The 25,422-nt window shown below is 38.0% G+C and overlaps 3 protein-coding genes across 3 annotated transcripts; 2 read left to right on the forward strand and 1 right to left on the reverse strand.

Moving 5' to 3' along the window:
• Positions 1 to 420: 420 nt before the first annotated feature.
• LOC115956175 (MARCKS-related protein 1-A-like) lies at positions 421 to 1,083 on the forward strand. Its single transcript, XM_031074626.1, has 2 exons — positions 421 to 570; positions 802 to 1,083. The coding sequence occupies exons 1-2, from the start codon at positions 421 to 423 to the stop codon at positions 1,081 to 1,083; spliced, it is 432 nt and encodes a 143-aa protein (XP_030930486.1).
• Positions 1,084 to 8,728: 7,645 nt separating this feature from the next.
• LOC115956176 lies at positions 8,729 to 9,493 on the reverse strand. Its single transcript, XM_031074627.1, has one exon. It carries the CDS (start codon positions 9,491 to 9,493, stop codon positions 8,729 to 8,731), a length of 765 nt encoding a protein of 254 aa, XP_030930487.1.
• A 3,857-nt stretch (positions 9,494 to 13,350) lies between these two features.
• On the forward strand, positions 13,351 to 24,272 carry LOC115955628 (DUF21 domain-containing protein At1g55930, chloroplastic-like). The gene is made up of 14 exons (XM_031073832.1): positions 13,351 to 14,393; positions 15,131 to 15,228; positions 15,327 to 15,420; positions 16,281 to 16,358; positions 16,522 to 16,625; positions 17,511 to 17,592; positions 17,895 to 18,034; positions 18,123 to 18,201; positions 18,312 to 18,375; positions 19,068 to 19,159; positions 20,224 to 20,289; positions 21,173 to 21,289; positions 22,734 to 22,904; positions 23,813 to 24,272. The coding sequence occupies exons 1-14, from the start codon at positions 13,809 to 13,811 to the stop codon at positions 24,050 to 24,052; spliced, it is 2,010 nt and encodes a 669-aa protein (XP_030929692.1). The 5' UTR covers positions 13,351 to 13,808; the 3' UTR covers positions 24,053 to 24,272.
• The last annotated feature ends 1,150 nt before the right edge of the window (positions 24,273 to 25,422 follow it).

A 25,422-nucleotide genomic window follows, 5' to 3' on the forward strand; every position in this document is an offset into this window, starting at 1 on the left:
TTCCAAAGGGGGCGTGCAAGATATATTGCTAAAGCCCTGGAGCAGTCTCTTTTGCTCCCCAAGAACATGGGGGCTTATAAGCGCTTCAAGCAAAATGACCTCTTTTTGTCCCTAAAGAGAGACCTCGTCATGGTAAACAATCTATCATATCCTTGAAGTTAAACGTTAAGTTGTATTTTCGTTCTTTCTTTACTTTTTAACTCATGTGATTTTTCCGTTGTCTTTAGGCAGATTGCTCAGCAAGTTTTTGTGGCCGAGGAGTGGGTTCGTGACACCTGTAATGAGGCCAAGGCTGAGGCCCTTTCCCATGCTGATGTTGAAAAATCCTTAGGGGCCCTCAAACAAGAATAGGTTGAGCTGTCCGAGAAGCTGAAAGCCGCTGACTAGGCTCGCCTGAGTGCGGAGGCTGGTCTAAAGACCATGGAAAGGCAGGCTGAGGATCAACGCCAAAAACTGCACTTGACCGAGATAGATCTGGCTACCCAAAGGCAGTTGGTTATAGATCTTAAGCTGCAAAAGGCCATGGTGGCAGCTCAACTGGCCAAGAAAGCAACTAAGGCTAAGAAGCAAGTGTCTTATCTACTTGGCATGGAGGAGACGTAAATTAGACTCGCTGAGGAGCTTTCAAAGGTATGCAGGGATTACTGCAATACGACATGGGATAAGGCCCTTAGTGTTGCAGGAGTCCTTGCAGACTTTGTTTGAAGGCAGCCTGGGAGTGTATACTATCAACCTGATATCCGTGAAGTCCCAGGTGCCATCTCCTCTCCCTCTGCCCTTGCTCCAAAGACTTCTGAGTAGCCCTTAACTATCCAAGCTGCTCTCCCTCTCCCTAAGGCTTCGAAGGGATCTAGCCAAGCTGGTAATCAAAGCCAGGGGGATGAGGGGGACAAAGACAAGGGTAAGGGCAAGGAGAAAAAGCCCTCCTCAGAAGCCAAGGACACTGCCAAGGACAAGGAAGCTGCAGCAAAGGTGAAGGAAGCAGAGGCTAAGACCAAAGAAGCTGATCCTAAGGCTAAGGACACTCCTACCTCGCAGCCGAGCCAAAAAGACGACCCTCCTGCTCCCAAGGCCAAGGCCTAGCATTAAGGATTTTCTTTGCAATTTCTTTTGTAGTAGTTTTTTTTTTTTAAATGAAATTCTGTCAATGTATATAATGTATTCCCTTTTTCATTTAATGAGAATGTTTTTCTCTTCATCTCTTGCACTTTTGCTTTATGTGCTTTGAGGAGTATTACTATCATAAATAGCCTTGAACTGTTGTTGCTTCATCTTTAATAAAAATTGATAACAATACACTGCTAACAATTTAATCAATTTAACCAAGTACCAGTAATAGAGAAGTTTACCACATACATGTACTATTGACCTTTCTGCAATGAAAGCTAGATCTAATGAAGATAAGTAATATACTTTGTAAAGAATAAGAGGGGCAGATATCCTTCACTCTACCCAACTGTAAAGTTGTGATTTACAAATATGTATTTTGTTGGCTTTTATTTCATGCCAAATTTTATTGTAATTTTATTCAATCTTATGTACCCTGTATTTATTGTGGGATGTGATTGTAAGGGTTGTGTGTTAGAGAGAGAGAGCATGAAGACTCAAGCAAGTGAAGCCAGAAGAATTCTCACGGGTGTCTCGCAACTAAGCTTCCTGCGAAGTGAAGCATGTGCCTTGCACATGACTAGAATGCGAAGAGTCTGTACAGATGGAGACAGCTGTGTCTCGCAAGTATCTCGCGGGTAAGGCCTTCCCGCAAGACATACGCAAGACATTCTGTTCTGCCAGTCTGTACTGCCTGATATACACTTTCTGTACCCTCATTATATATACCCATATTACCCACAAATGTGACAGAGAGCTTCTGAGAGAAAACCCTAACTAAAACACTTGAGAGTTAGAAATTGTTATACCAACAATTCTCTACACATTTGTTTGTGGAATTTCCTCATCTCCTACCTCTCAATTTCCATACCATTGAGAGGTCAATAGCCCAAACACTTACCACACCTTTTGAGAGTGTCCAATGAGGTTTTGGTGCTGCTGAGAAACATTGGAAGAAGCCAAGGATGGCAGATGCAACATGGAGCTTGTTGCGGGATCTGGAGAGCTAGACAAGACACGGTTCTGAGAAGCCTTGTTGGAGTAGGAGCTTGGAGGGCTTAGGTACAGAGGGTAGATTAGGCTTGGAGGGTCTCTTGCTTACCCATGTATCCCAACTGATTGTCTAGTGGATCAATTACCGCTTAGAGGGCGGCGGAGAGGTTTTTCACCGAGTTCTTCGGTTTCCTCTTCGATAACACGTCTCGATGTTATATGTGTTTGCATCTCTCTTCCCTACTCTTGTTCATTTCATTTTACTGCTGTGTTGCTTTAAATATGAATTAGAGTAGCTCTCTTGCTTGTTTGCTTGTGTTTACACTATTCTGCACTTAGTATTAAGTTAGTGTAAAATCAATCAAGCCGTAATTTGAATTGGAGGTCTAAACAAGCTCTTGTGTTTTCACACATTTCGAGCTTTCACTAACGCTTAGATAAATAACTAAGGACTTCAATTTGCTCAGAGCCATCAATTTGAGGAGTTGGTTATAATCTTGGATCTGCCTTGACACTTAGAAGGATGCCAGCAAGTATTAACTTAGCCAAAGCGTGTAGTCTATGGAACAAGGCCTGACTAAGGTTTTGTTTAATACTAAGAAAAAACGAATAGATAGAAGTCTTTGAGTGTTAATTTTACCAAAGTATGTGGTCCAAGGATCCTGACATAACTTAGGTTCTATTTTCCACTTATAAAATATGCCAATAAGTATTAATTTGGCCAAAGCATGTGATCTAATGAGCCAGGCATGACTTAGGTTCTGTTTAATACTTATAAATATGTCATTAAGTATTAATTTTCCCAAAGCATCTAGTCCGAGGAGTCAAACATGACTAAGGTTCTGTTTAATCACTTATATAAGATGTTATAGAGTGTAATTTCCCTAAAGCATCTGGTCCGAGGATCTAGGCATGACTAAAGTTTTGTTCAATTACTTATATAAGATGTCATAGAGTGTTAATTTCCCCAAAACATCTGGTCCAAGGATCCAAGCATAATTAAGGTTCTGTTTGAACACTTATATAAAGATGTCATAGAGTGTTAATTTCCCCAAAACATCTGGTTCGAGGAGCTAGGCATGACTAAGGTTCTGTTTAAACACTTATATAAAGATGTCATAGAATGTTAATTTCCCCAAAACATCTGGTCTGAGGAGCCAAGCATGACTAAGGTTCTGTTTAATCACTTATATAAAGATGTCATAGGGTGTTAATTTCCCCAAAACATCTGGTCCGAAGAGCCAGGCATGACTAAGGTTTTATTTAATCACTTATATAAAGATGTCATAGAGTGTTAATTTCCCTAAAGCATCTGGTCCGAGGAGCCAAGCATAACTAAGGTTCTGTTTGATCACTTATATAAAGATGTCATAGAGTGTTAATTTCTCCAAAACATCTGGTCCGAGGAGACAGGCATGACTAAAGTTCTGTTTAATCACTTATATAGATGTCAACAAGTATTAATTTGGCCAAAGTATGTGGTTTGAGGAGCCAAGCATGACTAAGGTTTTGTTTAATACTTGGAAAGAATGAATAAAGGGAAATACAATGCCTTTATACAACAAATGAACATATTGACAAAGGAAATTTCTATTAATAATAATATCTTTTTAGGTTGTTTACATTCCAAGGGCGCAGTATTACATGCCCATCTAAGTCTTCCAGAAAATATACTACTATACCAGCCACTGAGATGATGCGATATAGTCCCTCCCAATTGGGCCCTAAATTTCCCCACGCCGGGTTCTTTGCTGTGCCTAGAAATTTCCTTAACACCAAGTCACCAGGCACTAATGGCCTCAGCTTCACATTGGCATCATAACCTTACTTGAGTTTGTGCTGATAGTATACCAATTGAACCATTGCACTTTCTCTTCTTTCTTCAATAAAGTCAAAACTCTTTTCTAGCAACTCATTGTTACTGGTCGAATTGAATGAGCTGGTCCTTAATGTTGGGAAGCTAGTTTCTAAAGGGTTGACAGCCTCGGCTCCATAAGTTATTGAAAAGGGGGTCTCTCCTGTTGACCTACGAGGTGTAGTTCTATACGTCCAGAGGACATGTGACAACTCTTCTACCCATTTTCCCTTTGCGTCATCCAACCTTTTCTTAAGTCCGTTCACTATGACCTTGTTTACAGCCTCGACTTGTCCATTTCCTTGTGGATAAGCTTGAGTGGAATACCTGTTTGTAATTCCAATATCACTATTGGAAAATTTAGACTCCAGTTGATAGAATTAACAAGTTTTAAATCCAAGTTGTTAATTAAATTTATTATGAATAAAACTTGTTAAAACAAACAAACATCTGTATCATGTCAAAATCATGCAACTGAAAAATAAATAAGATAAGATATGATAACCTAGGAAAACCAATGAAACAAACTAGTTTCATAGTAAAAAACCTGGGGGGAAGCCTTTCTGAAAAGCAATCCACTAAAATAAAGAGAAGTTTCAGATCTAGTATAAAACCTTTGTACCTAGACTCTACTATCCTCGTAAATGAACTCACAGCAAAAACCTTCTACCGCTTCAGAACCTCTGAACTCTTCAATATGTGAATACCACCCTTTGATGCACGAATCTCAAGTACGTGACTAACCAATTGCGCGGATCCCAGTACGCGACTTAATTACCAACTAGAAGAAGATTTTGGCTGCAAAGTTCTTCACTTCATCAACAATGAAGATCAAGAAGCACTTGGTTACAAAACCCTAAGGCATCGGTCACCTTTTGCATATGTTCTCCTTGTATTCTCTTATGTGACAGCCTCTAAAATAAGCCTTATATAGGTCTAGGGTTGTGAGAAAAGAAACCCTACACATACATATCAGCATGGGCTGAAAATCTGAAATTCGTAAAGCTCGACAGATAAGGTGTCGAGCCAGGTGTTGGGGAACATCTCGATCGATCCACCAGGTGTCGAAAAGCTATCGAGGAGATAGAAAATTTCTCGATCAATCGACTAGCTATTGAGAAGGTGTCGAGATTGTGATAAGAAACACTTTAAGAGACTCGATAGATAGCCTAGCTGTTGAAAGGTGTCGAGCAGTTATCGAGCTTTAAAAAATCAGCACTTCTTCACTTGAATCTTGGATAGACTTGATGACTTCAACACTTGATCTTGAAACCTTATTTCTTGAAGTATTTGAACACATCCTAGATCTACCCAATTACAAGTAAAGTGCGTTTTGTCAAAGGATTAACCAATTATACAAAATATGTCCTTAACAATTACAACAGTATCTCTTGAAAGATTTGCTGTCAAACTGAAGGCTGTTGTCTGAAATGAGGGTACGAGGGACCTCAAATCGTGTGACAATGTTTTTCCAAACAAATTTCTTAGCATCCATATCCCTGATATTTGCCAAAGGCTCAACTTCAACCCACTTAGTGAAGTAGTTCGTGTCAACCAGCAAATATCTCTTATTTCATGCTGCCTTGGAGAAAGGGCCAACGATTTCTAAGCCCCATTGAGCAAATGGCCAAGGGCTAGATAGGGGGTTAAGAACTCCTCCTGGTTGATGTATATTTGGTGCATATCTTTGGCATTGATCACACTTCCTCATATATTCTTACGCTTCTTTCTGCATATTTGGCCAACAATAGCCCTGAGTGATGGCTCTGTAAGACAAAGATCTGTCTCCTGTATGGCTTCCACAAATCCCTTCATGTAATTCCTCAAGAAGTAGCTCTGATGCCTTATGGTGAATGCAAAGTAGATATGGCCCATTTCTTGAAGTATTTGAACACATCCTAGATCTACCCAATTACAAGTAAAGTGCGTTTTGTCAAAGGATTAACCAATTATACAAAATATGTCCTTAACAATTACAACAGTATCTCTTGAAAGATTTGCTGTCAAACTGAAGGCTGTTGTCTGAAATGAGGGTACGAGGGACCTCAAATCGTGTGACAATGTTTTTCCAAACAAATTTCTTAGCATCCATATCCCTGATATTTGCCAAAGGCTCAACTTCAACCCACTTAGTGAAGTAGTTCGTGTCAACCAGCAAATATCTCTTATTTCATGCTGCCTTGGAGAAAGGGCCAACGATTTCTAAGCCCCATTGAGCAAATGGCCAAGGGCTAGATAGGGGGTTAAGAACTCCTCCTGGTTGATGTATATTTGGTGCATATCTTTGGCATTGATCACACTTCCTCATATATTCTTACGCTTCTTTCTGCATATTTGGCCAACAATAGCCCTGAGTGATGGCTCTGTAAGACAAAGATCTGTCTCCTGTATGGCTTCCACAAATCCCTTCATGTAATTCCTCAAGAAGTAGCTCTGATGCCTTATGGTGAATGCAAAGTAGATATGGCCCAGAAAAAGAGCACTTGTACAATTTTTGGTCCTCAGATAGCTAGAAACAAGGCGCCTTTCTCCATATTTTATCAGCTTCTGATTTATCCTCCGGCAAGATGTCATCTCTCAAGAATAGTACTATAGGATCCATCCAACTAGGTCCTACTTTAACTTGGTGAACATGGACCACCTTTCCCTTTACCTCTGTGGGTTTGCACAAGTCTTCTATAAGGATAACCCGAGGTAAACTCTGCGCAGAGGAGGTTGTAAGCGTGGCTAGGGAATCAGCATGTGTGTTTCCACTTCTAGGGACGTGCAACAGACTAAATGATTCAAAATTTGATTGCAAATGCCTAACTTGACTTAAGTACCCTTGCATTCTCTCATCTCTTACTTCTAACTCACCCTTCACTTGGCCAACAACCAGTCTTAAGTCCGAGAACATCTTTACTGTCTTTCCCCCCATTCTTTAAACCATGGACATTCCTTCCAGCAGAGCTTCATATTCAGCCTCATTGTTTGTAACCAAGAAGCCCAATCTTAGTGACTTTTCAATGGTGATTTGTTCAAGAGAAACCAGAACTAGCCCCACTCTAGAGCCCCTTTGATTTGTTGCACCATCAACGTATACCTTCTAGAATAAAAGATCTTGTAGGGAGATTGTGCCAACCGATTTTCCATCCATATTCTGTGTCGCTGCCACTTCTTCTAATGAGGGTTCAGCAAACTCGGCCACTAGGTCTGCGAGGACCTGGCCTTTGATAGAGGTAAGAGGCATATACTTGATGTCAAAATCCCCTAGAATTATGCCCCATTTAGCAATCATCCCCGTGTAATCAGCACTTCGAAGTATGGCCCTGAGTGGAAGTTGAGTCAGGACAACAACTGTGTGTGCTTGGAAGTAATGGGGAAGCTTTCGTGCACCATGCACCACCGCCAAGAAGGCTTTCTCCAATGGTAGATAACGAACGTTGGCCTTATGTAGTGACTTGCTCACATACTAAACTGGTCGTTGTATACCACTGTCAACTCGCATTAATACCAAACTTACAGCATGAGGGGCTACAGCGATATAGGCAAACAGGACCTCATCCACCTCAGAACTAGACATGATAGGTGGTCGAGATAGATATTTCTTAAGTTGTTGGAAAGCCAAAGCACACTCCTCAGTCCACTCAAATCCCTTCCACTTATTCATCAAGAGGAAGAAGGGTTTGCACCTATCCGCTAACCCTGAAATAAACCGGTTCAAGACAGTAGTCATTCTGATAAGCTTTTGGACCTCTTTGGGATTCCGAGGTGGTTGTAAACTGTTAATGGCTTTGATTTGATCGGGATTAACCTCAATTCCTCTATAAGTTACCATGTAGCCCAAGAATTTGCCTGATCCTACACCAAATGAGCACTTGGAAGCGTTTAGGCACAACTTGTGTTTCCTTAGAATTTCAAAGATGTTTTCGAGGTCTCCCACATGCTTAGACACCACCTTACTCTTCACCACTATGTCGTCTATATATATCGCAATGCTCTTGTCCAATTGTGGTTCAAACATTCTCGTCATCATCCTTTGATAGGTAGACCCTGCGTTCTTTAAACCGAAGGGCATCACTTTGTAGTGGTAATTTCCAATGGGAGTGACAAAGGCTATCCTTTCCTGATCATCCAAGGCTAGTGGTATTTGATGGTATCCTTGAAAGGCGTCTAAGAAGCTCATCTGAGGGTGTCCCACTGTTACATCCACCAACTGATCTATTCGAGGCATAGGGAAGGGATCTTTTAGGCAAGTCTTATTCAGATCTGTGAAGTCCACACACACTCGCCACTTCCTGTTCTTCTTTTTCACCACGATAGTATTGGCCAGCCATTTTGGGTAGAAAACTTTCTTGATAGCCCCTGCCTGTTTAAGCTTCATCACCTCATCTTTGACAACATTTGCATGTTCCTTGGATAGGGGTCGAGGTGATTGCTTTTTGGGGGTGATGGATGGGTTAACATTTAAATGATGGCAAATAAAGCTCGGGTCCACCCCCGGTGCTTCGTAAGCATTCCATGCAAACACATCAACATTTTCCCTAAGAAAATCTACTAGCTTTTCCTTTTCCTAGGGAGGTAGTTGAGTTCCGATCAGAAAGACCTTCTCCGGGTCATCACCGACCATAACCGTTTCTAAATCTTCACACTTTGCCTCCTTAGCTGGTCCATTTATAGGCAATGTTGGAGCCTTTGATTGCTATAAGCCTCCTCCTGCAGAGGCTGAGGACTCAACTTTAGGTTGATGTAAGATGGCAGCCATTAGGCATTGCCTGGCTGTGGATTGACTCCCTACGATTTCTTCAATGTGACCCCCGACGGAAATTTCCCCTTTTGGTGCAGAGTGGAAGAGACGGCCTCCAAGGTATGAAGCCAGGGTCTAGCTATAATGGCCATGTAGGGGGAATAGGCATCCACCACGATGAAATTTACCTCCACCACTTCTAAACTAGCTTGCACAGGTAGTCTTATCATACCCCTCAAAATGACTACCTTCCCATCAAAACTTACCAAAGGAGAATTGTAGGCCGTTAAGTCCTCTGGTCTCAAACTCAACCCCTTATATAAGTCAGGGTACATAATTTCGGCACCATTGCCTTGGTCCACCATTACCCTCTTCACATCAAACCCACCAATCCTAAGCATGACCACCAAAGTATCATCATGGGACTGTATGGTCCCAATCTTATCCTCATTCGAAAAACTTATTACCGGTTGAATATCCATTCTAACCCTTTTCGGCTCCAGATTATCATCCTCGGCAGATAGCCGAGCCACAGACATCACTCTAGAGGGACAATAACCAGTCCTCCCGAGAGCAAAAAAGATGACATTGATCATTCCTAAAGGAGGTCTCGAAGAAACATCTTTTCGGGGATCCGAACCTCTCTGACCTACCTGGCCACTAGAATGGTGCAAAAGCTGCTTCAACTTTTCTTCTCGAACCAACTGGTCCAAATGGTCCCACAAATTTCTACAGTCCTCCGTGGTGTGTCCCTGGTCTTGATGGTATTGGCAATAAAGGCTCTGGTTGTGCCTCATGGGGTTTCGAGCCATCTTGTTTGGCCATTTGAAGAACAACTCATTCTTAATCTTTTCCAAAACTTGATGCACCGGTTCTCAGAACACCGCATTAACCGCCTGAGTATTAGCAGGCCCTGACTGCCCAGTAAAGTCTCTCCAAGGCCGGTTGTTGTTGTTGTACCAATCCAACTTGAAATCCCTTCTCTTTTAAGGGATAACCTTAAATTTTCCTTTCCCTAGTTGCTGGTCTTCCTCAACCCTCTTGTACTTATCAATTTGTTCCACAAGTTGGCGCACACTGGTGATAGGTTTGCCAGTCAAAGACTTCCTTAAACTGTGCTTGGTTGAGAGGCCGACCTTGAAGGTGTTGATGGCCACGTCATCAAAGTCACTATCAATCTCGTTGAACATTTCCCAGTATCTGTCCGAGTACATTTTCAAAGTTTCCCCTTCTTACATGGATAAGGACAGTAGGGAATTTATGGGCCGAGAGACTCTGGTACACGTAATAAAACGAGAGCCAAATGCCCGGGTGAGCTCCTTGAAAGAGTCTATGGAACCTGCCCTTAGGCAGTCGAACCATCTCATCGCAACGGGTCCCAGACTGGATGGGAACACCTTGCACATCAAGGCTTCGTCCTTAGAATGGATAGCCATTCTCTAACTGAAATGACTCACATACTTCATCAGGTCCGTTCGTCCATTGTTGATGGTGGACGTTGGCTGATGGAAACGTTGAGGAAGAGTTGCTCCTTCAATCCTATGCGTGAAGGGCAACTTGGAAATTTGGTTCAACGCTTTGCTCATAACGTCATTTCCCAGTCCTCTGCGAGTTGGACTCTTGTATCTGCACTCACGATGGTGTTCCTCTTCATATGAGAAAGACTTACTAGGAGGAGTCCTTGACCTACATCGATAACTACATCCTTCTCATCATCAGAAGAGGAGTCAGACCAGGAGGGAGTTCGTCTTCGTTGTGCATGGCGTAATTCCTTTTTTAGATGGTCAATTTCCCTTGGCATGGCTTTGTTGTTCTGCTCCTGAGAGACGTGACTCCCAACTCGAGAGTGACTTTTACTAGTATGTGTGGTGTGTATGCTACTTTTTCGATCTCGCTTGCATTCAAGGTTAAGGAAGTCATCTTGTCGTTGGGAACTCATGGATTCTTGTTGAAAGGGACCTGATCCTACCATAGTTAAACGTCGCACTCACTATTACACAAGTTCTCGCTACAAACAGCGCCAATTGTAGGGACACGTTTTGTAGTCCAAGCCCAAGATTTATGGGATCTTGGCCCAGTGAACCCAATACAATAAATTTGTAGAGAGTGGGTCGAAGAACTAAGCTCTAATGAATTTGACAGCAGCTAGTATGGATTTAAAAGATGATCAAATAAGAACAAAGAAAATAGAGCTGAATGAATTCACTGTCCGAGGAGGTATTTTGTCATACAAGTCAATAACAATTGGGTACAAGTATAATTTTGATCGCTACAATATTATTTCTCTATTTTTCCGACCCCTTCCTCATGGAGAATCTCTTACATTATATAACTCCCTTTGGAACATCTTGATCCTACACTTGTTGATCATCTGAGCCCTTATTTAAGTATCTATTCCATCAGACACCCTCTTTGGCTTTCTGTGAGTTGTGGTAGCCAAGGCAACACTGTTCAGATATCTTCTCCACATAAATGCGGTCAGGAAAGTAACTGTAATGCATTCAATGCGGTGATAGCAGTTTTTCCTTAGATATTTTGAATTCCCCTCATTCTTATATGTTCATGATGCACGTCTCTATCACTAGAGCTTCATGGAAGGTCACTCTGATCATTAGAAGACATATTTGAGTTGTACTTATCGTATCCGAGGATATATTCCTCCTCAGATAATCTTCCTATTTACATCTTGCTCATTAAATCCTAAGTCTGAACCGTTCTTTACCATTCATTCCTCCTCGGACCACCCACGCTCTCGAATAAGGCCCAAAGCCCAATATATAATTTGGGCCCTTAATCCTACAATTTTCACCATCATTGTTAAAGTTAAAACTATACACAATAAAAGAAGTTATTTTTTAATACTAAAAAAATTCCATTAAAAATACTAGGCGTAAATGCACTTTTAGTCCCTATATTTTGGGGTCATTTCTATTTTGGTCCCTACATTTTCATTTTACCACTTTTAGTCTCTAAACCAATTAACGTGTGACATGTAAGTCCTTATTGTCACTCAACTAACAGAAAAAACTGATGTGGTTGACGGCACATTAAAATAATAATTAAAAAAAAATTTTGGCATTAAAAAATGCCACATTAGCATCTAAATTAATTTTAATTAAATAAAAAAATTAAAAACAAAAAATTACAAAGATCTAAGAACATAAAAGCAAACCAAGCAATGACATTAAACTCAGAATCAAAGAGCAAACTCAGCAACAACATTTTCCTTTATTTGAAATCCAAATAAAAAACAAACAAAATTTTTACTTTTTTTAGTTTTAAAGTGAACACCAAATTTTCACTACAAACACCAAACACAACAAATTTCAAAGCCACTTATACAAATTTTGCACAAGCATTTGCCCAGACTTACCATCCCATCTGCAAATAAAAACCACAGTAGCAAAGCATTCAATCTATTCACTAAAACAATCCCACGAGTCCCCTTAGGCTTGTATCGAGAGAAGGTGAGATCGAAGATTCACTATGGGGTTTCGATCTACAAAACTTGAAGCTCCAGCCATGGAGGCTGAGAGGGCAAGTAAGATCGAGATTAGAGAAAAATAGAGAATGGGCTGGGTTCAAAGATAGAACCACTGTAGGAGGTGGTGGTGATGCAAGTTCGAAGCTCTACCATGGAGGCCATAAGCTTTGGTTGAGAGAGAGAGAGAACATTCTAGAGGTGGGTCAGATCGGCCTCTCTCTCCTCCGCCGATCCCAGCGAGTCCACCTCCACCACCGAAGCGGCAACGCTCTTCTTCAGATCGATCAGATCGGTCATTCTGTTTGGGTCTTGCTGGGTTTTGTTGAGGTTTGTCTTATGGGTCATGCTGTTTGGGTCTTGAGACCATGAGAGTTGATCTTGATTTTGAGTGGTCATGTTGTTTGGGTCTTGAGACCAAGAGAGTTGTTCTTGTTGGGAATGAATAGGAGAACTCGAGTTCATCAATGAAAGAGTGAGAGATGATAATTTGTTTTTTCTTTTCTTTGGTGTTCTTGTGATGTGTTTGAGTTCTTGGATGCTGGGTTTGATTTGGGAGGAACAAGCTGTAAAATGAAGAACATAAAGAGATTTTTTTTATCTCTGTTTCTTTTTTTTAATTTGTGTTGTTGTGATCTAGGTCTGTGTTTGGGTTTGATCTCTGTTTTTCTTTTTTCGTTTGTATTGTTGTAATCTGGGTTTGAGTTATTGGTTGCTGGATTTGTGTTCTTGTAATTTGGGTTTGAGTTCTTCGTTGCTTGGTTTGATTGGGAAGAATAAGAAGAACAAGTTGTAATGTTCTTATGAAAATTAATAATGATAAGTAATATTTTTTTTAAATTAAATTAGATTTAAGGTTTTTTTTATAATTTTAATAATATTTTAATCGTCACATCAATACCACATCAGCGCTATGTCAGTTAATAGGGTATTCCGTTTGCCACCTCAACTTTTCCCGTTAGTTTGCTGACGGTAAGAACTTAAATGTTACGCGTTAATTGATTTAAGGACTAAAAGTGATAAAATAAAAATATATGAACCAAAATAAAAATGACTCCAAAATGTAGAGATTAAAAGTGCATTTATGCTAAAATAATATTATATGGCAAACTATTTTAACAAATAGTCAAATAGAGGTAAAAATAATAAATAAATAAATAAAAGGGCCTTTTTCTACGAGATTTGCTTCTCTCCCCTCTTGCACAACAAAAGTACAACAGCCAATTTTCCAAGCTCGGCGTTCTCTCATGCCCCCTCACACCCACCTTCTCCAACAACCCCAACATGTTGCTCCACAAATCTCAATCTCACTGTATCCCTCTCTAAGCTTTCTTCTCTTCACTCCCATCTCTCTCTCTCTCTCTCTCTCTCTCTCTCTCTCACCCTCTCAAATTCTCTCTAAGACCATACCCTCCTCATCTCAATTTTCACTTATCATTTAAACCCCTCCAAAAAAATCACAGTCCTTAAACATAGTCTAGGACAACGTTATTGCTTTTCTATGCTTTTGTTGTTGTCTCAGTATTACTTTATTTGTTGTTATCTGTAAAGCACTAGGAATATATTCTTATTCAGTTTTGTCATAGGTACCCATTAGTTTTTTGGTGTTCAATTTTGGGTTTTGGGTTTTGTTTTCTGTGTAATTTATGGATATGTTGCTTAAATCGTCGATTTTCAATACACTCACTTGCAATTCCAGCGTAAAGTCGCTGTATTTGGTGCCTTCCAATACGCAAATGAGAATGCCGATGAAGATTTTGCAGAGAAATAATCAGTACCCATTTCGGTTAGCATTGAATTGCGTAGGTCGTTGTGGTTATAGGAACTATATCAATTCTAGACACCGAGAAAAAGAAACTGACTTGTTTGTTGGTAGAGCTGGTTTGGAATTTGTAGGTAAAGATAGTGAGAGTTTGAGCGATGAAAATGCGGTTTCGGGTGTGAATTTAGAGTTTGTTAGGGAGTTGATAAAGCGAGGGATTGTTTTAGCGGCAATGGTTTGTGGGGTTTTGGTTTTTGGGTGTAAGAGAGTGTTTGCAATGGAAGGTGCAGCGAATGCTGGTTATGGGGTTATTGGGCAGAGCATTTTGTTATTGAGGAATGCATGGCCGAAGACATTACAGGTTCTTCAGGTTTTCAAAGAGCAGGGTCTTATTCTGGCCGCGCTTTTGGGACTCTCGGCGTTCTTCTCCATGGCAGAGACTTCAATCACCACACTTTGGCCTTGGAAGGTGCCTTTTTTATTCCCTGATAGTGAGTATTTATAGGTTTTGTGGATGCTAAGCACTAAAGAATTAAGGCATTTTACTTAATGTTAGTATCAAGATTGTTAACAAGCAACATGTTGAGTTAACGTCATATTATCTCTTGATGAAGTTAACAAGCATAGTCATTATTGTAGGAATGTTGTCGAATTAGCAAGGCAAGAACTTTATTATTCACTTGATAGCGTGTTATGCTGTTTGTTACATCTAGTTTTATATTGAGTATGTTTGGATGTTTTATGCTTCTGGTTGTTAGATTATATGGTGACACGTGCAAGTTGACTCTAAACTTTATTCTGCAATGTGGCTTTACTACTTCATTGCTTAAAACTGCTTATTTCATTTAATGCAAATCTCAATTTCACACCTGAAAGTTAGCATAGTTTATAGTTCCTTCTCTTCTGTATATGAATTATGAAGTAAAAAATTCTCTGATTATGAAGCTACATAATATTTACAATTTGATTCCCAGTTAAAGTTTTTAATTGGAGAATGTAAGGTACAACATATAGATTCCCAGTTAAAGTTTAATTTCAGATTTTGAACCATGTGGTGGATATACTTTTTTTCTGAAAAATAATTCTGGGTGCTTATATGATGAGTATGTCAGTTGATGTTCTCTTTTCATTTTCCAGTAAATAATCTAGCCTTTATAGTCTATAATCCTGAAGTGTAATTGGTCATTTGATCTCAATCTGTATCAGGTGCGTGAATTGGCTGAAAAGGATTCTGAGAATGGCGTCTTTAGAACACTTCACAGTGATGTTACCCGGTTTCTAACTACTATACTTATTGGCACAACGTACTGACCTTTTCATGGTTCTCAGTATTAAGGATTCAATTTTCTTAGCTTGAATTGAAACAATTCCTTATCTTTTTGGACTCTATTAATGTACTCAGTGTTGTCAATATTGGAGCAACTGCCTTAGTCACAGAAGCTGCAACGACATTATTCGGTGAAGCTGGTGTTAGTGCAGCAACTGGAGTAATGACTGTATGTCCCGATATCCATTTTTAATAAACAGGAGAAATGTAGCATGAAGGTTAAGAGTTTGAGTTAGAATAAATGGCTTGAAGACCTGAACTTACAACATTCTGTTAGTGCTTATGGCTGTATAATTCATTATCATGTAAATCCAAACCTATTAGGTTGTCAAAAATCACTTTTTTATCCTGATTATATCAGTACCTGCTATGTAGACTTGCTAACTTACGGATGGTAGAGGCATTTGGACAGGTGGGAATGGGAAATAAATTTTGAAAAGAAGGAAAAAAAAAGTTGAGAATTTAGTTTTTTTTTTTTTTTTGGTTGTATATGAGAAGAATTGATTTGGCATCTCATTTATGTATATATATTAACTGTAGCTATTGATTTCTTTGAAATTTTATCTTCTACCCCTTTTTTTATCTTTCAAGTTTTCCCCTTTATCCATCCTTAATTTCTTATCCTTTTTCTTGTGTTCAACTGTGACTCTGTTTAAGCATTGTCCAACATAAATACAGATGAATTCTTTCTTAGCATTGGAGTTTGTACTTTGTTTGCTAACATGCATATTAGTTATTTTGGGGTCTCTTATAGAAATATTGAGAACATTTATTTAGATATCATATGAAGCACTGAAGGTCAGTTTTTTCTAGCTTAATTGAGTAGATTTCTGTTTTGCATTTTGAAGTGTAAATAGAGGATGTGAAAATGCTAACAAAGTTGGTTTTATGTTTTCCCTATCCTTATAAAATTCTGGCAAATCAAAGTATGCACACAGTCGGTCAAGGATATTTATATTTTACTTCATTATATGTTTCTCCTAGACTAGATATTGAATACGTTTTTTTTTTTTACCTTGATGATACTAGGTAGCCATTTTGCTTCTCACAGAAATCACTCCAAAAAGTATAGCTGTTCACAATGCCACTGAGGTTGCTAGGTTTGTGGTAAGCTGAGAGGAACTTCTCTTTTTTCAAAACCAAAATTCACTGTTAAATGCCTAATTAAGCATGCTCATTGTTTGCTAAGCTGTTCACTCATTTGTGCTTAGCAGATGCCACCAGTTCTACTTCTACTTTATATAACAAATTTTTCTTGCAATGCTTTTAGGTCAGACCAGTGGCATGGCTTTCCTTGGTATTATATCCTGTGGGAAGAGTTGTTACATATTTATCTATGGGGATGCTTAAACTCCTTGGTTTAAAAGGAAAAAGGTATACTTTATTAATTAACCACATCTTGATCTCGCTGCAGCTCCCCATCATATTGTATTTTTGCCTCCTGCTTCTTTTTCAAATGTTTATTAAGTTTTCTATCTGTAGTGATGCTTTATATATAAAAGTATATTTTTTTTACTTTTCATTGAATGAGGTCAATCACAAGAAGTAAAAGAACATCTTAAATATCAGATGAGGAAAAAATATTCATTTGGTCTGTTACTGGTGGGGCTTGACAGTGATATATTACTTTTGTATATTGATGGTCATTATTTTCTGTAGAATGAGTATATGTCTGTTAATTAACGTCTTAAGTCATGCAAGCCATATCATAATTCATAGGAGGGTTGCAGGATCAGAATGTGGATAGTGTTGATCTAAGGGAGAAAGCCTATTTATTTCTCATCTTGAATTTTAGTGGTTGTTTGGGTTTATAAGTTGGAGAGCATGATACAACTTGGTTTTAAGAGGGTCAACAGTGCCACAAGACAAAGTTTTACAGTTTTTTTTTTTTTTTGGGTATTATCTTTCCAGGTAAAATCAATGTAAACGGGAAAAATAATCCTTTGTGCCTTATTCCAACTGTGTGTGGTTAGCAACAGGAACCTCATTTACTTATTGAAAAGGTTTATCTCTTGGGTAACTTCATTGTTATTCAGCTTCTTCCCTCTCCCCGAAGTTCAGTATGGGAGCTAGTATGTCAATGGATGTTCAACTTAAAGCAATTGGCACATTTGTTGTGATCAATTCTTTTCTTTTTTTCTTTTTTGGAAATTCTTGTCAATTGTTTTCTTATTGGAATGTTTTTTGACAAACTTCTTGTCATTGCTTAACATTTATATATATATATATATATATATTTTTTTTTTTTTTTTGTATCAGTGAACCATATGTAACTGAAGATGAGTTGAAACTGATGTTGCGAGGGGCTGAATTGAGTGGAGCAATAGAGGAGGAAGAACAGGTAATAGTGTTGGCTTTTATTGAGTGTATTGTTTTTGTAATATTCTTTTGTTTTGATAGTATAATGACTATGCATTGCACTCGCTGAATGATAACAGTGAAATGTTACCCCGCTAGAAGTGCACATGTTATGCGGCATATTTTTTGTGTAATTACATAGTGATTTGCCTTCTAACCTTCTAAAAGGGGGAAAATGATTGTGCCTATCATTACACTACATCACCATGCTCCATAAATTCTTTTCAATGAGCTTTCTTTCTTTATTTTCTGGCTAAGATGTTCTTGTTCTAAATTGCTTTGTAGGATATGATTGAAAATGTGTTGGAGATTAAAGACACCCATGTTAGAGAGGTGATGACACCTCTTGTAGATGTAGTTGCAATTGATGCCAGTGCTACGCTTGTAGATTTTCATACCTTGTGGGTGACACACCAATATTCAAGGTACACCTCTTTTGATGTATTGTGAATTTTTTTTCCTCTTTATTTGTAACATGCCAATATGCTAATAATAAATTTTTTTTGTTTCTAGAGTGCCTGTTTTTGAGCAGCGTGTTGATAACATAGTGGGTATTGCATATGCAATGGATCTGCTGGATTATGCTCAGAAGGTTGGCCAGTTTCTACTCTTGTTTCTCCTGCTATGAGTTTCAATTGCTTTCTTATTGATTTATGCCACAATCTTATAGTGTGCAGAATTATAATCTGTTTGATTTTGAAGGGTGAGCTACTAGAAAGTACTACTGTTGGAGATATGGCTCACAAACCTGCATACTTTGTGCCTGGTAAGCTCTAATTTTTATGTCAACTTGGGGTGAGAATCATATGCACAGTATAGTGAAAAAAAACTGAATAAAGGTGGATAGTGGCCTTAGGTAGAACATGTAACTTCCCCCCAAAGTTTAACCAACACAAACCTGAAAAGAAAGATGTTTATTTATCTTACTCAAATACTCTAAGGTGTTTCCCTACTTCTTTCAGATCTTTCTGTGCAATAGGGTGGTGCCACCTCTTTGGAATTTTATGCTATAGATGCCAACTTATCCAAAAGTTTTTTTGATACACAACTTATCCAAAAGTTAATTGACTTAACTAAGCCTCAATTTTTATTTTATTTTTTGGGGGTGGAGGAACCCTAGAACTTTTACTCAACAGCCAAGGATTGCACACCCTCTAATGAAAGCATCTTATAAATCAACCAAATAGTTGCTACATCACTTGAATTTCCATTCTTTTACATTTTGCATGAATTGTCTGATTTGTTGATCAAACTTTTGACTGTCCTGTTCCATGGGTAAAATTTTTTCGTTAATATTCTGTTTAGTTGACAGTTGTGTGACTCTTCATTTCAGTTAGTTTAATTCAGTTATTAGTATTTATTGGTGTGCACCACAATTTTAATAGACTGTCAACATTATTTTGGTGTCTCTAAGCTATAAAGTTTCAGTGTATTATATCATATTTATTGGTTTTGCAGATTCGATGTCAGTCTGGAATCTTCTTAGAGAGTTCCGAATCAGGAAAGTTCACATGGCTGTTGTCCTTAATGAATATGGTGGAACTGTGGGAGTATGTACACTCACTCATCTCTGAATTCCAACAAATTGGTACTGAATCTGCTGTTTGACATTGTACATCAGGGACCTAAACTAAGCGGAAAATAAGCGCGTACCGAGATGCTAGAATCTGAAACCAATATTAAGCTTCTGACATTGAACACTAATACATGCTATTTTTGTATAGATGTTACTTCAGGAATTTTTTTATAAATAATAAAATTTTACTAAAAAGTAAAAGAGGTCAAAACCGTAGTACATGCGGAGTATACATGAGCGATACAAAGAACTAGATCCAGAAATTCCAAGATAGAGGACCAAACAAAATCCCCAATATCCCTAAGCTAATAAAATAAAAGTGATCTTAAGAATAGAGACTCAATTGAAGCCTTCAAATTTCCTAGAATTTCACTTCCTCCAAATGCAACACATTAGGCAAAGTATTCCACACTTTTAGAACTTTGATGTCTCTAAAGATCTGTTTGGATATCGTTTATTACTGAAAACTGAAAATGCTGTAGTAAAATAATTTTTAAATGTGTGAATAATGCCATGAGATCCAGTTTTAAAGAAAAATTTGCTAAAATCCGTATTTGCGAGTCCCGTGAACAGTGCACAAGACCCACACAAAAAATGCTAACACAAGCACAAATGCAAACACATTTGTATCCAAACGGTCACTAAAACCCCCTACTTTAACATGATAAAATCTCATTCAGTGAAGATAAAATTACTTCTGGATTTTTTTTTTTTTTTTTGAGTAAATTACTTCTGGATTTTGTCACAATCTAGACTTCAAATTTTCTCATTGGTGCTTCTCTTGTATCTTTTCCTTTGATGTTGATAAAGTACTTAATAAGTAAAAAGAAAAGAAAAAATGTTTTCAAAGATGGGAGATAAGACAAATGAGTTTCCCCCTCAGTAATTGATGCTTTTAATATAATGTTTGACTTAACTCATACTTTCTCTAAGGTCCTTTCGGTATAAAGTCTGCATGATCAGTTATCAACAAATTCAGCAACACAATGTGCCCTGCATCTGTAATATATATTAATATTTTGTTTGTGATGTCAACAGATTGTGACCCTGGAAGACGTTGTAGAGGAGATTGTTGGTGAAATCTTTGATGAAAATGATTCAAATGTAAAGCACACACACACACACACTCTCTCTCTCTCTCTCTCTCTCTATGTGCGTGTGTGTGTATCCAGGTTTTCTTTGTTCAGAAGAAAAGAGAAGCTGATCATGATTGCCCGTGCAAGTTTTAGTTTACCTCATAGGAAAATGTGCTAGATTTCATTTCCATGAGTGTATACTACTTTCATTCATGATTACATATGATTACAAATCTTCACAAACAAAAACAATCTAAATGTAAAACTGTGATTGAAAGAGTCAAAAATTTTAGCATTTGTCACTTGACTTCTTTGGATGTCTTTGTCAGTTGAATCAAATGGCAATTAACTTTATTTTTATGGCAGTTGTGACATTATAGGGACCCTTGAGATTTGTGATTTAGCATTCCATGTTTACATTTTGGGATAACTTGTGGGATTTTACTGCTCTGGCATTTTTGTATTAGGCGAGTCTATTTGATAAATCAAGAGGCACTTAAATTTATTTCTGTGACAATTTTGACATTTGGGCAGTCTCTGAGAATTGATAGTTTATCAATCTATGCTTGATACTACCTTGAATAATTGGTGCTTTTCGATGCTTTGGACTTGTATCCTGGTGCTACTGGGTCAAGTATTGCCCAGTTACAAAAATGATATTTAGTGAAGTGGTTTTATGACTAGATTTCAACTAGGAGCAAAGCTACTAAAATTCAGACATTTGCATGTAAACTATTTTGCCATTATTATGAAATTTTGTATTTTGGAAGACATTCTTGGTAGGATGTAGGATGTAATTATTCCATTTAAGATATCAGTTGTGCTGGTTGCTGGCATTACAATTTATGCTGTCACTGAGATGCTAATTTTTCCCCCAAATCCTCATTCTCAACTTGTTTGCAATGTAACAGGAGGAGATTCAGAAAAAAACAGGCTACATAGTAATGCGAGCTGAGGGAGTGTTTGATGTGGATGCAAACACTTCTATTGATCAGCTTTCTGAAGATTTAAACATCAAAATGCCTGAGGTATATTTTTTTTGATAAGTCAAAATGCCTGACATTTTACTTTTCAGAATAATAATTTAAATCAATAGAGTTGTAATATACCTCAGGCAAAAGCCTGAGGTATATTACAACTCTATTGATTTAAATTATTATTCTGAAAAGTAAAATGTCAGGGGTACACTATTCTTTTTTAAATGCTATGTTCTTTTTCTTGGTCTGCATTATAAAGTATCAGTGCCTATGCCTATTCCCTCCTGGTTTCTCTAGTCCAACTACAATTGGTTGAAGGAATCTATCTAGTCCAGCCATTTCTTTGTGGCAGTTCACCTGTTTAACCATTACCTGTGACATGTTACTAATAGTTGTAACAATTGTTTTGAGCAATTTAAAGATATATTCTTTTTGAAATGTCTAGTTGAAATGAGAATAATAAGAAGGATAAGTGAAACTACAAGGAACTATAGGATTTGAAATGAAGAAATATGCTTAAAGATAGGGATAGCCCCTATTGATAATGAAAATATTTTTTTGATAAATCTGTTGATAATGAAAATAGGAGGGAGAATTGCTTGAAATGGTTTGGTTTTGTTTAGAGAATAGGGATTAATACACCAGTGAGAAAGAGTAAGTTGGTTCAAGTTGAGGGAATGGAAAAAAGGTAGAGGAAGACTAAAAATAACATCAATAAAAGTAGTAAAAAATGACATATCAATTAAGGAGGTGATAGAGTATGACTTTTGGGTAAAATAGAATGGCAGAAAAGAAACATGTGGCCGGCCTAACTAGTCTGTTGGAAATCCATGGCCACCCCAAATTTTAGGACCAAACTTGGTTGCTTTCTTTTTGAAATGTGAAGAACCATAATAATTTTGTCATAACTGAAATTAGTCTTCTTGTGTGTTGTAAGCCATGACCATGGTTGATCTTATACATTCTGCTAGTGATCACCCTTGGTTCTCTTTAAGGTTTACCATCTCATAGAGTAGGCTTCTCAAATGTCCAGCGTGCCAACTCAAATGGATGGAAGCTTTTATTAACTTCCATTCTTAAACTCACCCAATGTGTATAATCTTTATATATGTGTATGTAAAATAAATAAATAGAGGGAGAGGGCTGGTGGGGTTGGATCACTGTTGCCTAGATAACACAAGAGGAGCTCAAACCATTGGGGCATCCCAAAAACCCCACTTGATGTTTTTAATCATGACCTGTGATTTTAGTTGAAGTAGTGTCCAGTTGCTCATAGGTGATGGAAATTCCTGCTTTAGTTGTTATTTATGAACAGACTTACCATATACTTTATAAACAGTTTTTCCTTCCCTTTCTTATTTGTTTTCCTTTTACATATCTAGATGATAATCCATAAGGTTAAATTAATGAGACCATGCTTGTAGCATTCACGTTGTTAACTCACTTCACTTTGTCAAAAATTCCCGTTTAACTCACTTCACCTATTCTGGTACAGGGTCATCAATATGAGACAGTGTCAGGTTTTATATGTGAAGTGTTTGGATATATCCCACGGACAGGTGAGAGCATCAAAGTGGTCCTTGAAAAGGCAAATCAAGAAGAGAACCATGAGTCCAAATCTGACCACCAGGATCAGAAGGAAAAAGATCATATATTTAAACTTGAGGTACAGTTGAGTTATTTCACGTGAATAGTTGTTTGGAGAAATCATTACACCAAATTGTTTCTAGATTACTTATCAGAAAAATACATCAAATTGTTTCAAGAATTTATACAATGAAAATTTACTTTTTGTGAAAGTTAAAATTTGTACAAATCAAATGGTTAGCTCACTGTATCACCTTTTTTACAAAGGATCATGCATTGTTAGCTCCAATTTCCCCCTTGTTTGATTCTATGCTTAGTAAGTGGTCTTGGCGGCCTAACTTTAAATTTTTCCTCGGGCTGGGTATAATCAGAATTTGGTAAATCTCATGCCAAAGCCAATATGATAGTATCACCATAATAAAATCGGTTCCTGTTTTATTCAGATGAGCTAGTGTGTTGATGAGAATTAAATGAGAGGTATGCACAAAATTGGAATTGTTTCCTTTGAGTTAATGGGTGGATTAAGAATAAATTGGTTGTAAATGGAACTAAGGGAATGCAATCTTATGATTAATGCTGACATTGACTGATGTTTAATGATGATGTTCTTCATTTTTTTCTTATTTTAAGAAAACAAAATGTTGAAGAATTTGATATACATCTTAAAGTGTCATTTTTGTTATTTCTCCTCAACAATTTATAAGTAGGAACTAGATGAAGATGTGGCGTAACAAATTAAGCCAAATTATTAGGGTGGATATGTTGATATTTTGATTAATCTTTTTGACTGCAAGAGGGAGAGAGAAGTTGGAATCTTAGAAGAGCTTCTCCATACAATACCTGATATAAGATTCCTAGTTTTTGTATCTGCTTGCATATTCTCTCAGCAATTAAGCAAAACATAAAAAATGAAAATGGGCCTAATCTTGATTGGCTTCTTCTAACAATTACAAAATAATACTTTTTGTCATATTGGCTTTGGTGCAGATACTTGCAGGAAATGCCAGAAAGGTCAGTGCGGTTCGATTTGAACAGATCGACAATGATGAAACAATGTTGGAGACCAAAGAGGTGACTCGCTTGTTTCCCAAAATCATGAAGAGGAAATGGAACAGTGGTGAGGACTCTGATAGTACAGAATATGATGATGATTTATCGCCAAGGAGACCAGAGGATGGCCTCTCTATTGAACAAGAAGATGATCATGATAGTCATGGTAGCAATTAGTTACATTGCTGTTTGTATTTTTCATTCTTACAGCACCATGGAAGAGGTAAAAAATCAAGAACAAAGTAACAAAAAGTAGAATTAGCAATGAACTAACATTTGTAAAATTTTCACAGATGAAGAGAAGTGTCAACATCTGAATCATCAAAATCATTTTTTCTATCCATGACTGTATCTATGGAACCTAAGCTTCCAAAAAATGGAGTATCTTTGACCTGGATATCAGTGTGCTTGCTCTGAAAGTTTGGTTGGAGGTAGAGAGAGCCTTGGGGAAATGGTCTAGGTGAATAGATCAATTCTGAATGGAAAAACAACCTGGTAGGATCATAAAGCGTGGCTGGATTGACCCTCTCTGGTTCAGATGACAGCCTCAAGAGCTCCCTTGCCTCTCTCATCTCTTTTGCTCTCTGCAATTGTCTAAACCTCTCTTGCAGTAGAGCAATGGAGGAATGAATGACAGTGGCATCACAATTTTGCCTACCCATTTGAGAATGAACCAAACTTTGCATAAGAGACTGAAGTTAGGTGCCCTCTTAGGAGGCCTTGGATGTGCACACATTACTATATATAGAACGTGCTGTTTTGCCCTCTTAGTAGATTCTGAATGATGTAAAATCGGCGCTGCGGTGCAAAATCCAAGAAGACAAAGTTATGTCATTATTCTGGTTTGGTAGATGTGAGGAAAGGCAAAAAGAACATCTAAGGGAGAAAATGGTTGGATAGAAAGTCCAAACGGAAAAATGGAAGGTAGCATTTGTATAGGTTTTTTTACCGAATATATATGAATAGGTGATGCTCTGTCAGCTTGTCTCCAAGAGCTGCTTATAGCTTTGGAGAAGATGGAGCCCTCGTTTGGTGGGATCTTGGTATTATTTTACCTTAAAACATTCTCTTTTCACTTTGGTGGAATACAAAAGAAAGTAGAGGTGATGATGAACAGAAAGGACAAGAACCCTTGTTAGAAGTGGGAATAATTTTTGGGTTTGTTGATTTTGTTCTTGATTGAGCACTTTATTTATGGAAAGAAGAGAAAGATAACCCACCAAATGGCACAATCCTTATACCCGTTTTCCCTTGTCTCCCCACTAGAAGTGGCACAGCATAGCCAGCCCTCTCTTTCTTACAAACCTTCTGTTTGTCTTTGAGTAGTTGGATGGAAATGGCATGGAGACAAAAAGGGCTATAGTTATTTGATATTATTGTGGCTGTTCTTGTAGGATGCTTGTGTTTTAACACCAAAACTCCCTCCATTTGTTATGTGAAACTGTGAAAGGGTGTGCTTTGGAGAAGTTACCTAGAAGTCTATATGTGTAGGCATGCTCTAGTGTTGGTAAAGGAGCTGCTTATTAGAATTTGATAAGGTAGACCCC

Source organism: Quercus lobata, chromosome 8 (assembly GCF_001633185.2).
Source record: "Quercus lobata isolate SW786 chromosome 8, ValleyOak3.0 Primary Assembly, whole genome shotgun sequence".
In the NCBI taxonomy this organism is placed as follows: Eukaryota; Viridiplantae; Streptophyta; class Magnoliopsida; order Fagales; family Fagaceae; genus Quercus; species Quercus lobata.